A 12,315-nucleotide genomic window follows, 5' to 3' on the forward strand; every position below is an offset into this window, starting at 1 on the left:
CACAGAGGCGGCCACAAAAAGATGATGAGAGGATTGGAGCACCTCCTCCATGAGGACGGGCTGAGGGCTGTTTAGCCGAAAGAAGGCAAGGCTCCAAGCTTTCCAGTGTTTAAAAGGGCCTATGAGAAAGCTGGGGAGAGGCTCGATCGGGGAGCGCAGGGATAGGACAAGGAGGAATGGCTTTAAGATGAAAGAGGGGGAGATTTAGATTAAATATCCAGAATAAATGTTTTCCTGTGAGGGTGGTGAGGCACTGGAATAGGATCTTCAGAGATGTAGTGGCTGCCCCATCCATGGAAGGTGTTCAGGCCAGGTTGGATGAGGCTTTTAGCAGCCTGATCTAGTGGGAGGTGTCCCTGCCCATCCATTACCCAGGTGAGAGCATTAAGGTCCTGCCACACCAGAACCAGAGTGCTGGCTCATGTCATACCAAAAACTCTGCCTAATAAACTAAAACTAATTTGTGAGTTCTAGAAAACAAACATCCTTTAATCAGGCCTGGCAACACGGGGCACTGATCTCTACCCATTGTGCGCAGCGAGACAAGAGCTGGAATGTATTTCCCACTTACATGGATAGGGATAAATTCTCCCATAAATCTTATTCTATTACTTTCCAAGGACTAATTTTAACGTTGTTATGAACTTCACAACAGTCAAAACTTGCTGATTTGGAGCTTAGGAACCAGCTCTCTGCCTGACCTTGCATTTAGGATCCAGAAGCACTGCAAACAGAGGCGATTGCAGAAGGCGCACCTGTTCCGCACAGATCATAGGGAACACAAGACGTTATAATCTTCAAAGAATGAACAGTGGGTGGAAAATACTGATTGAAAGAAAACTCGTCAGAGGGACCTTCTGTCTAACTTTCAAAAAAATCCAATTAGATGAAACTTTACTGTAACTGTATCTTAAATCAAAAACATTCCACTTTTTGTATTGGTAACTCTTTCCCGTATCACACGCAAGGCCTGTGCTCCGCTTTCTCCCCTCTCCTGTCACACAGCGCGTGCAGCCCCGAGCCGCTCCCGCCTGGCGGCACGTGCGCAGACAGTCAGCGGCCAACCGGCCAATGGGGGTGAGCGCGGGCGCGGAGGCCCCGCCCCCGGGCGTGGGTGTGGTCACTGCGCCCGGCGGCCAATGAGAGTGGGCGTGACCACGAGGCCACGCCCCTGGCCGACGGGAGCGGGCGCGGTGACGGCGGCCGCGGTCCAATAAGAGTGGGTGTGATGGCGGCGGCACGTCCCCTGCCAGTGAGAGCGAGCGTGGTCGTGCTCCCCGTCCCGGTTATGGAGAGAGGGCGTGGTCTCGGGGGGCGCTGGCCAATGAGAACGGGCGAGGTTGCGACGGCCACGCCCCCAGCCAATGGGACTGGCGCTGTCCCGCGGTCCCGCCCCCTCGGCCCATGATAATGAGCGGGCGTGGCCTCAGCGGGCGCTGTGCAATGGGCGCGGGCGCTGCCCCGCGGCTCCGCCCCCGGCGGGTTCCTCTCCCCGCAGCCGGCGGGTCCTGGCAGAACGCGGAGCGGCTGGCGGGGATATGGCTACGGTGCGGGAGAAGGCGGCGGCTTTGAGCCTCAGCGCTGTCTGCAGCCCCGCCGCCAGGCCGCCGGGTACGGGGCTGGGAGGGGGAACGAACGGGGTCGGAGCCGTCCCTGCCCCTGAAATCCAGCTGCAAACCTTAATGCAGCGTGAAGGGATGAAGGTCGCTGGCCGGGAACAGCTCCTGCTTTTTTTCCTCACCTTGACTTTGTAAAACCTCGTAACCTTAATGCCACGCCTAATGCTGTTTCCCCGTGTTTAATGCTGTGTGGAAGGAAGAGGTGATAAAGGGGTGATTAATGGACTTACGGCGGTTTGTATGCGTTGATATTTATCCCAGCAGCAGAAACCAGCGTTGTCGTATGTTTGGTGGTGGTGGGTTTGAGTTTTTTCCCTTCCAACCTGGCCAGTCAGCTGTTAAAACCTGGGCTGGAAGGAAATTCTGTTGTCTTGCCTACGTGAAGGTGTCAGGCTGAAGTATCCCCAGATGTGTGCTTTATCAGTCCAGTGCTCCTAAAGCTTTAGAAACTGGAGGTTCTGGGAAGTTTCTGCTTAGTCTTGTTTAAAGCTCTGTATTAAGAAGGTTTTATTTCCTGGCGTGAATCCTTTCAGAAAGCAGATGTCTAATTGATAGTGGCTCTGAGGATAGCTGCTGTCCTTTATAACAGTGTTGAAATGTTCAAATGCTGTTCTGTTCCCCACCTTGTTCTCTTCTCCTCTCCCCTTGCCAACCTGCTAACTCCTAGGTGCTCTGGTAGATGGAGAGCAGCTTGAAACTCTGGTGCCCAATACTGGAATACAAGTCAAATACTAAAGTCACTTCAGGCTAAATAGAACAGAAAAAAATATCTTCTGCATTTCTGTGGAAAATGTTCATGGTAATATGTTCCGGAGTGAGTTGCATGTTGTTTTTTTGGTTTTTTTTTAAACACTGCATCACACTGTTAATTCTTTTGGTTTGAGGTCTGCCATAACCCCAGATGGCTTTCTGTAGGATTGCTGCCAACTCCTCGTTTCATATTTTGTCCTTCAGCTTTTGATTTCTCTCTTTTTCCTCTGCTTTCTCTCTTAATACATTATTTATCTGATTTACTGGGAAATGCATATTTTAATTCTAACCTCTCTGGTGGCTGCAACTTTTCCCAGTTAGGTACCACCTGCAAACTTTGTAAGTATATTCTGTATTTCAAGTCCCTGTGGAGGCCGTCTAGCCTCTGGTCAAACTGTTGATTGCTAGTGTGCTATTCTTAACCAGACTGGTAAATGAGTAATAGCTTAGTGGTTTTATTGGGGGAGAGAAGACTGGTTGGCTCAAGGAAATTATATTGAGTACACAGAGCTTGAGTCTCAGCTGGAGCTGTGGTGGTAGAAGGGTGTTCTGGAGGGTAATTGTTGAGTGAATGGTGTCTCAAGAGAGTTCTTGATCTCATTGGTGATGCGCTAAGCACTGACACTGGGTAGTTTATGTGTATCCACAGTCCTGTAGGAAACGTGGTTCCGATATGTCTCTTCATCCTGCTTCCCCTAACCACCTGTATAGTTTTGTCAGTGTTAGTGGAGGAACCAGGCAGTTATGAGTACATGGAGCTAACTTTTGGCTGAGAGAACATCTGTGCTTTGGAGTTGCTTCTGCAAGTGTAACCATTGGGTGATAGAAGAGCAGACGAAAGGATAGTACCACAAAGTGACAGGCTGGAAAAGTAGAAACTCCTGGTTGCAGAACTTCGAGCTAATGTAGTGAGAGCAACCACCAGGGTGAGATATGTTGGTACAATGCAGATAGACTTGCTAGGAAAGTAACAAAAATGTTAATACCTGAGCAACCCAGCCAAACTGGAAGCCTCAAAGATTTTTAAATCCTTATGAGATTTGTGTCTAGTCCCCAGAATGGGTGCCATTTCTTTTGAATTGCAGCATAAATTCAGTGTCTATGCTTTCTCTCTTCTTAGGCTTTAGCTTGGCACAGAAACCATTTGGAGCAACATACGTCTGGAGCAGCATTATCAATGCACTTCAAACTCAAGTGGAAGTAAAAAAGCGTCGCCAGAACCTGAAATGCTATCATGACTGTTTCATTGGTTCCGATGCGGTGGATGTTGTCTTTGCCCATCTTCTACAGAACAAGTATTTTGGGGATGTTGATATTTCTCGTGCTAAAATAGTGCGCGTATGTCAAGCACTGATGGATTACAAAGTATTCGAGGCTGTTTCAACTAGAGTCTTTGGAAAAGACAAACGGTCTGTGTTTGAAGACAGTAGCAGTAGCCTTTACCGATTCACAAATGTGAACCAAACAGATCTTGATAAAGATTACCAGCAGTGTACACCACAAAGGTTAGTACATAATGGAACGTAACCATAAGAGTGTTTTTTAAGATGGGAAGATGTTATGTGTTCTGGGAGAGAAAAGGGGAAGCTGCTGTATGATTACAGGGCCTTGAGTGGGGAAGTGGATAGTATACAGTTGTTTGTGGGTGGAAGAGAGCTAAGAACCAGCAATTTGAAGTGCATAAATCATTCAGCCTGCGTGGTTACTTGTTTTCTGTGTCTGTTATCGCATCGCCTTGGGGGAGGGAGGTAGCAGGGCTGGAATTAAGTGCACTACAGGTGCTGATCTATTGGGCTGTAAACCAACATAACCAGCTGGAATTCATGTGCATCAAACAGGCTAATGCAATGGAACAGTCTGTAGTCACTGCACACCTAGTGCTGGCCTAAGCCAGTAATCCATCCATTTTTTAAAGAAAAAGCAGGTTAAAATTGTTTGCTTGCTTTCTTTCATCATCTTCACTACACTCCGAAATTAGCTTTTTGAAATGTTTTCGGTTGTCTCTTTGAATGGATGCGTGATTGTTTCTAGGCTAGGGAGCAGGCCGTTGCGCTCTTATTCTATCACATGCCATCACAGAACCAGAGGGGAGTGCAACAGTAAGGTTCCGTGGTTCTTTAGGAGTGGGCAAAGAAAACCCTGGTATTAACTAAACTGTCCCAAAACAGAACACATTGCTGTGTAGGTGACACTTTGCCCAATAACTTCCCTCAAACAGTTTTTTTGTCATGTGTTCATCTCTGAATGTATTCTTACAGGAAAATACATTCATGGAGTTGTTGCAGTAGTTCTGATGGTGCACACTTTTGAAAACTGCAAATAATGACTTAAAAAAGAAAAAAGTAGCTTATATGATTGATATGTTCATGAGCAGCAAAAGTGAAAAGTGCTTCACTCCAACTGATAAAATTCTAGAAGCAGAAATTAAAAAAGCATAGTTCCTTAGCCTTCCTTCTCCTCGCTCTTCCCCCACAGTCCGAGTAGCTCTTGCTCTGTGCTAAAGCAAACTGTCCCTTGTCTATATTTGGAAAGAGGAGCATTCGTGAGAAATAAAAACACTTTAATCAAATGTGGTATTTAAAAATATATTCATCTCAAGGGCTGTTAAAGCAAGACAGAATTAATTGGGTAAACAGCCATGAAACAAGGTTATTCATGTTTTATTAGTTTAGAGAAAATGTATTTTTCTTCTAAGCAGGGCACAGATCCATTGGATTACAGTTTTTTTCTTTACTGAAAAGAACACATCTGTTGATACATACAGCTTGTCATATACATAGTGAAGATAGTGGACAGGAAAAGGATTTTACAGTGCCCTAAAACAAATATGCTTGGAGGAACAGTTATTTCATGGCTAGAGTTGTCTCACTGTCTACTTGATTGTAGAAAAGCAGTTCTGAGGAGAACCGGCTAACACAGAAATGGGTGACAGGTTTCTGAAGCCTTCCACTCCTTGGTGGCATGAACAACCCACATCACTTCAGAACAGTATTGCTATGGAGCAACAACTTTCTAGGTTTTGCAAGGACAGCTCTTAATTTTTATCTTCACCATCAGGAATAATGTCTTGACTCCAGAGATTTTGAGGGGGGAATTTTTGAGTGCTTTTAAAATAATTTCCCTTTCTTAACTGTTTTGTCTTAAATTTTCCCTGCAGTAGTTGAGGTGTAATGTCACAGCCTCCAAGAGAGGAACTCTGTATGTAAATATGTATATAGAGAAAATATTTTTTAATCTTGGTTATCCATATCTAGATGTTATGCAATATTTGTTTCCCCTTACATATGGGTATAAATACATTAAAAAAATTGTTTTTTAATCCCAGACATGAGAAGAGCGTGTTGTTTCACCCTACTCCCATCAAACCAGAAAGCTTGGAGGATCTCTGGGAAAACCTCAGTTTAAAGCCTGCAAATACCCCTCAAGTAAACATCTTTCATAGTTTATCCCACCAAGGTAAGCCAAATAACGTCTCAGTTGTTTGTTTGTGGGAGGAGGAAGACAGTAACTGTAGGACTAGAAAAGCTTATGCCTACCAAATTGATGAGGGAGTCAAACTGCCTCTCGTAGCATTTTGTTTTGAACACCATGTCATAACAAAGGCCAATTATATTTGTTGCAGGTTTGGTTTTTACCTATTTATCTCGTTAGACAGACCCATTATGTCTAGTTGAAATATATCAGTATCAAATTTTGTGGAGAATACACAATTGTGTAGAGCTTGACTTGAGTTATGGAAGTTCTTAATAATCTATTACCTGCACCACTTTGATGCTTGACTTAATCATGGCCAGTAACCTGTTCTTAGCTAGAACTCTTCTCTAGGTTTTTAACTGTCTGTCTGGACTGTGTGGTACTCTTTCAGTATTGTGTGAAACTGTTTGACTGTTCGCTCTCAGACTAAACTATGATCTAATGTGTTTTTTTTCCTTTCATTAAAAACGTTGTGTCCTAGAAACTCGGAAATTCGAGCCAGAACATAATTGTAGAAGCTGTGATAAGACTAGTGTCACTGTTACGCTTTTTTTTTTTCTTTTAAACCCTTAGCTAGAACAAAGATTGCTTGCAAATTACAGCACAAAAAATGTAAGACACTTGAGACTTATCCAAGAAGTAGTTCTCAGACACTTGTAGTGAACTAAACAAGTGGCTAATTCTTTCCTTTCACTGTGATAAAACACTCTTAAAACTGATAAGGGCCACGCTCTCTGCTACTGTGAATCTTTACTTTCATGAAATTAATTTGTTAGGTTAGGACTGATGGGAGGAAGGGGAGTTGTCTTTTTCGTAATCCCTCTTTTTGCATATGTTCAATCTCGGTATGCTTTGTGTATTCTGCCCTTCCCAGTTATTAATGAAGTATGGCAAGAACAAACAATTGCTCGCCTGTTGCAGCTGGTAGACCTTCCACTCCTTGAGTCTTTACTTGACCAACAAGAGATCAGACCTCAGCTTCCGCAGCCAAGGAAGGGAACTGGATATGTCATCACAAGTAACTACCTAGACAGAGAGATTCTCAAGGCTTTCAGTGACTCACAGTAAGTATTCTTTGATCACCTCTGCAACACTGAAAAACTTTCTGCAGCACTGAAAGCAGAAAGCTTTTCAAGTAGGCACTTTTCTCCCTGTTAAACTTGACTGGATTAACTGGTAAATGGCAGTTGCTAAACTAGAAGTAGCTGAGACAATTTCTGTTGAGCACTGGAAGAGTTTTTGAATGCAATGATAGTGTTTGACAGTCTTGTTTGCTGCATTGAGGGGGGAATAGAGCATTTTTCCATCATCTTGAAGTTTTTTCCTTAAAAAATTGCCTGTGAGGGAGTAGTTTAGTTTTTCCCACTGTATTAAAAAAAACAAAAACAAAAAACCAAGAACACTGAGCCTGAAGCTGTGTATAAATACAGTTAAAAACATGGTCTGAAACTTTTATGAATCTGAATCAGATCAAGGTTCATATTTCTGTTTATCTAGCAATAACTATGTCCTTGTCTAACAGTAGAGGACATGACTAACTCTAGGTTTAACTGCTTGTGACTGTTTACGTATGTGGGTTACTAATTCTGCATCTTGATTAGATACATAACAAAGAGGTACATGGCTATGATCTACCTGAGTGTGTATTTAAGTACCAAAGCAAGCAGTTTTCACTGGGATTGAGAAACCAGTCTCCTTATTTTATGTGAAAAACAATGCAACCAACTCGAAGCCATCAGTAATTAATTCTACAAATGTTTTCTAGAACAGATGAGTGGCTCTCAGCAGCGATAGATTGCTTGGAATATCTTCCAGATCATATGGTGGTAGACATTAGCAGGAACTTGCCTGATCAACCCGATCAAGCAGACACATGGAAACTACTGCTGTTTGAAAATATTGGTAGATACTACGGCCAAAAAAAGGAGCCACTGTTAAGCTATGCATCTGAAATTCACTCAGGAATTGCAGAACTATTAGGTAAGTAAAATAAAGCTGAGTTCCTAAACTTATGAGAGAGATGTGCTGACAAACTTCAGTATTTACTGCAGCAGCCAAGTTTAAAGGTTGATGTCTGCAATTTTTCGTTTTTAATTTCTAATTGTGAAGACTGCGCTTTGAGATTTTGGTCCTGAATATGTGCTGTTCTGTTTGTGTTCAGGTCTGTGTAGAATGATTGTGAAACTGGAGTGCTATAATTTGGTAGTGGTTGATATACATGGAAATTAAATATCTATGGGAAATTAAATATAAATATGACCTAATATGAAATATTTAGGCGATAAGATCTACAATTAAAGCTGTGTGGATGCTTTGTATCCCTTTCACAACTCTCCCATTCTGTTCATAGAAATGTGCATTTCTTAACACTTATTTTTAGACAGCATTTTAAAAAGTTTTTGATGTTTTAGTCATCAATTAACTTTGTTTCATCCCTGTTCTCCTTGTTTTTCATGCTTCTCTGCCTTGATTATTCCTCTTGTTCCACGCTGGTAGGAATATTTTGTATTTATATGCTAATCATTTTCCCTACATGATAAAGGGGGGCTACTAGTACAACATACTCCAGGTAAATAATTCACAGATCTAAAATGGGTATGCTACACAGTAGGGAAAATTGGATTAAAATTTTGCAAAGCTTTACAAAATGGCTTGCAATTAATTCATCAAGCTAACACATTTATCTAGGATGTAGTCCTCATTTCTTGGAAGATGTCTCTTTCTACAACAGCAGGTCATTTGTTTTCTTAACAAGAACAGTTTTTTCGTTTTTCAGTATTTCACATTTTGTTCAAGGTGGCTGAACTGTAACTGAATATAATTGAAAGTGAGATTTCTTAAATATCAGTCTAAAGGCCTGGATATGGGCTCTCCTTGGATTGTACGCAGGCAGCTCTCCTCAGCCTGTGAGAAATTTTTGTGAATTGCTTTGTTTGGCAAGTTCCTTTAGAGAGATGAACGTATTTTCAGTGGCTAATTCAGACGGTTTATTGTTCATTTATTTAAAGAAATCTAGCAATAGATACCTTTATCTCTCCCTAGTGAATGGGAAGATGGAGCAATCTTTAGAAGCTGTTCAACTCTATCTGAAATTACTAGACAGACAAAACAGGGAGGAGTTCAGAAGACTACTGTACTTCATGGCTGTTGCAGCACATAATTCTGAGCTCAAACTACAGAAGGAGGTAAATCTGCATACTTAACTGTTAATATGTTGCTTTTCACTTACTGAAATCTAGAGGTCACAGATGCTGGTTAGGAAACACAATTGTAGCTCAAATATGCAACTATAGGAAAACCAATAACTCTAGAAGAGCAAAGGCACTGCTTTTCTTAAAGAGGAAGACTAATTCTCTGCTTCCAGTCATTATTTCACATTATTCTTTAGAGTGACAACAGGATGGTTGTGAAAAGAACGTTCTCTAAAGCTATTATCAACAATAAAACCTTATCCAGAGGGAAGACCGACCTCCTGATCTTGTTCCTTGTGGATCACCAAAAAGATGTGTTAAAGGTAAGTGCCAGAAAATAAACAGGTTTTTGTTATCTTACGTGCTTATGCAGAGTAGCTTTTCTAAGCTGCTGTTTGACTGTCCTCTCTTTCTTTTCAAGATCCCAGGGACACTGCATAAAATGGTCAGTGATAAACTGCTGGCTTTGCAGAAAGGCCAAGATCCCAGTAAGATAACAGGTAATAGTTTAAACTGAACTTTTTATTCTTATCATGCACCCAGATAAGAAATAGAAGGGACCGAGATGATGCAAACAGACCTGCTGTAACAATGCATAATTTAACACTAAAGGAGGATGGGACTGAGAGTGGTTGACTGTGGTGTTAATTACCTGAATGTCTCATGCTTCCTTTTAGGCTATACCTTTTGCCAAAAACTTGATGAAAGAGAGTATCGCTCCAATACAGAGAAGACCACAAAAGATGAGCTATTATCTTTATTGAAAGCTATTGATGAAGATTCAAAGCTCTCTGACAAAGAGAGAAAGAGACTGCTAGATCAGTTTCATAGCACTAATCCAAGTATTTTTATGCAGTATTTTGCAGACAGAGTTACTAATATGTGTGTGACTTGAAAAATATATATTACTTTCTAGCATTGAAAACACTAATATATTTGTAAATCTTTTGTATTTGTGTATCTAATAAAATTATTTTGTGGAAATGGATGGAATTTTATACAATTATTACCAAAGTCAATGGTACCCAACTTTAGCCTATATTTACAGTTTAGCTTTGTTTATTCCTAATTGCTGTAGGGCTAAAATGATCCTTCCTCTTCCTCACATAAACCAAAGTCTATGGATTCCTTCTGTTCAAGATCAGAATTACTGAGATGGACAATGCCTCTTCATGAGTGAGATCTGGTTGCTCTTGGCCCACCACTGAATGTTATGTTGAACGTTTTTCTAACTGGCCTTGCATTATCTGACTCCACCATGTAGTGTTGATCTTTGACTTGCTGGGTAGTAGACAAGAGCTGAATAACGTATTCTGCTTGATATTCCACAGCTTTTCTTCAAGCTTGCCAGTTAACCATACTGTCTACGTATAGGAGAAATTACTATGTTTAAGCTAAAATTACACCATATTGAGGTACAGCAAGGGAAGATGACTGCCTTTTCCCAGTTGAATCCTACTCTGTACCCTGAGATCCCATTAACTCTCTGGGGATGGTAAAGATATTCTGGATGTTTAAGTCGGTCTGGCTGTGGTTGCTACAGAGCCTACAGTTTATGGCTAGTTATCTCCATCCCTGTAGTATTTTGCTCTGTCTGTAAGTCTTATTGACGCCACCAGCTGTAATTAGAAAAGAGCTGGGACAAATGAAAGGCCTTCTGGATTTTCTTATAGCTGTGTATTTTATTTGTCTAGTTTACAGTGGCAATCCCAAGCTGTGCAATGCTGGCACTTGCAAGCAGGAAAATATATAGTGTGATGCGAGGTCTAATTTTGACTCTCCTGGAGTAATCTTTGGGATGATGCCAGCAAAGCTTCATTAGTCACTGTTGCAAGAAATCACAAATTTTGTGCCATGTGCAGTGTTGTTAGAGCTCAGTTCTTTTACTTGGGGAGAAAAAAGCTAGTTTAATTGGAATCAAAGGTAATTTAACCATGAAAGCAAAGTTGTAATAACTTATGGTGAGCTGTTTTTAAAAAAACAATCCTATTTGAGATACTACTCTGTAATGTAACTCTTCAGTCATTAGTGGTGTCTGTTGCCACTTGTTATTTCTTCTTTGGAGTACTTTCTCAGTGAGATTACTTGGCATGCAGTAGGACAATGTCTTACTGTATTCTGATGGCAGACGGAAGACAATCGTGTAAGAGGCTTATTCTAGTCAGCTAGAAAGGACTTCTAGAAGATAATCAGTTCTTGAAAGCTAATAGTATAGAGGGATGTGTTGGCCTTTTTAGTAGTGTGCTTTTTTTTTTTTCTTTTAGCTCTTAGTTTTAACTGAGAGCTTTTGGTTGTGTAAATGTATTTTTCTCATAAAAAGGAGCTTAATCCACATTTTAAAATGTGGGGTGGAAAAGGCTTTTTTTTAATAAAACATGACTTGAAACTAAGTTACTTGTGGTATTGCATTAGTTGTGTCTTTAGCAGAAGTGTATTCCCTTTCTAACTCCTGATTCTACATGCTGTCTGGGCTGACCTCACTGCTAAGAGGATGAGATTTCCATCTTGAAAATGAGTTTGTGCTGTGGGCATCGCCTGCTGGAGTTCTGAATTGCAGATATCTCTGCACTGTGAGTCACTGGTTGGCTTGGGAGCCAGGCTTGCTCTCAGGCTGCTGAGCAGCAGCCTGCAGAGAACAAGGCAGGAGTGCTGAGTGGGAGTGTTTGTGGATGGGCATGAGGCAGGGTCAGCGTGGCCTTTCCTCTGCTCGGGTGTAATACCACTCCTCTAACAGTACCCAGGATCTGGCTGAAGGGCCTGAGAGTCACAGTGAATCATAGAATCACAGAATAGTTTGGGTTGGAAGGGACCTTAAAGATCATCCACTTCCCACCCCCCTGCCATGGGCGGGCTTCTCATCATATCAGGCTTCTCAAGGCCAGCATCCAACCTGGCCTTGAACATCTCCAGGGGTGGCGCTTCCATGGGCAACCTGTTCCAGTGTCTCAGCACTGCCAATGTGAAGAGTTTCTTCCTAATGTCTAATCTAAATCTCCCCTGTTCTAGTTTAAAGCCATTCCCCCAGTCCTGTCACTCCATGCTCTTGTAAAAAGTCCCTCCCCAGCTTTCTTACAGGACCCTTTCAGGTGGGGCAGCAAGAACGAGCCATGGTTTCTTCCCCTGGTAGCTGGGGGGGGGGGTGGGTGGTTAGTGTAGTACTTTTCAATGCTATTTGCAATTTGTAAAAGTGTGCACCGTTAGAACTACTGCACCAACTCCATGAATGTATTTTCCTGAAAGAATACATTCAGAGATGAACACATGACAAAAAACTGTTTGAG

At 41.9% G+C, this 12,315-nt stretch overlaps 1 protein-coding gene across 1 annotated transcript; it reads left to right on the forward strand.

Moving 5' to 3' along the window:
* Positions 1 to 1,487: 1,487 nt before the first annotated feature.
* DEPDC7 (DEP domain containing 7) lies at positions 1,488 to 11,272 on the forward strand. The gene is made up of 9 exons (XM_009562085.2): positions 1,488 to 1,611; positions 3,490 to 3,874; positions 5,695 to 5,825; positions 6,718 to 6,907; positions 7,609 to 7,823; positions 8,886 to 9,028; positions 9,232 to 9,357; positions 9,456 to 9,534; positions 9,712 to 11,272. Exons 1-9 carry the CDS (start codon positions 1,539 to 1,541, stop codon positions 9,927 to 9,929), a joined length of 1,560 nt encoding a protein of 519 aa, XP_009560380.1. The 5' UTR covers positions 1,488 to 1,538; the 3' UTR covers positions 9,930 to 11,272.
* Positions 11,273 to 12,315: the final 1,043 nt, after the last annotated feature.

This window comes from Cuculus canorus, chromosome 5, assembly GCF_017976375.1.
Source record: "Cuculus canorus isolate bCucCan1 chromosome 5, bCucCan1.pri, whole genome shotgun sequence".
Taxonomy (NCBI): domain Eukaryota; kingdom Metazoa; phylum Chordata; class Aves; order Cuculiformes; family Cuculidae; genus Cuculus; species Cuculus canorus.

Excerpts from the sequence above, each read along its gene's own strand:
- DEPDC7 (XM_009562085.2), top strand. The coding sequence starts at position 1,539 with ATGGCTACGGTGCGGGAGAAGGCGGCGGCTTTGAGCCTCAGCGCTGTC. Across the intron at positions 1,612-3,489 it reads CCCCGCCGCCAGGCCGCCGG|GCTTTAGCTTGGCACAGAAA; the intron begins GTACGGGGCTGG and ends CTCTCTTCTTAG. Across the intron at positions 7,824-8,885 it reads AGGAATTGCAGAACTATTAG|TGAATGGGAAGATGGAGCAA; the intron begins GTAAGTAAAATA and ends ATCTCTCCCTAG.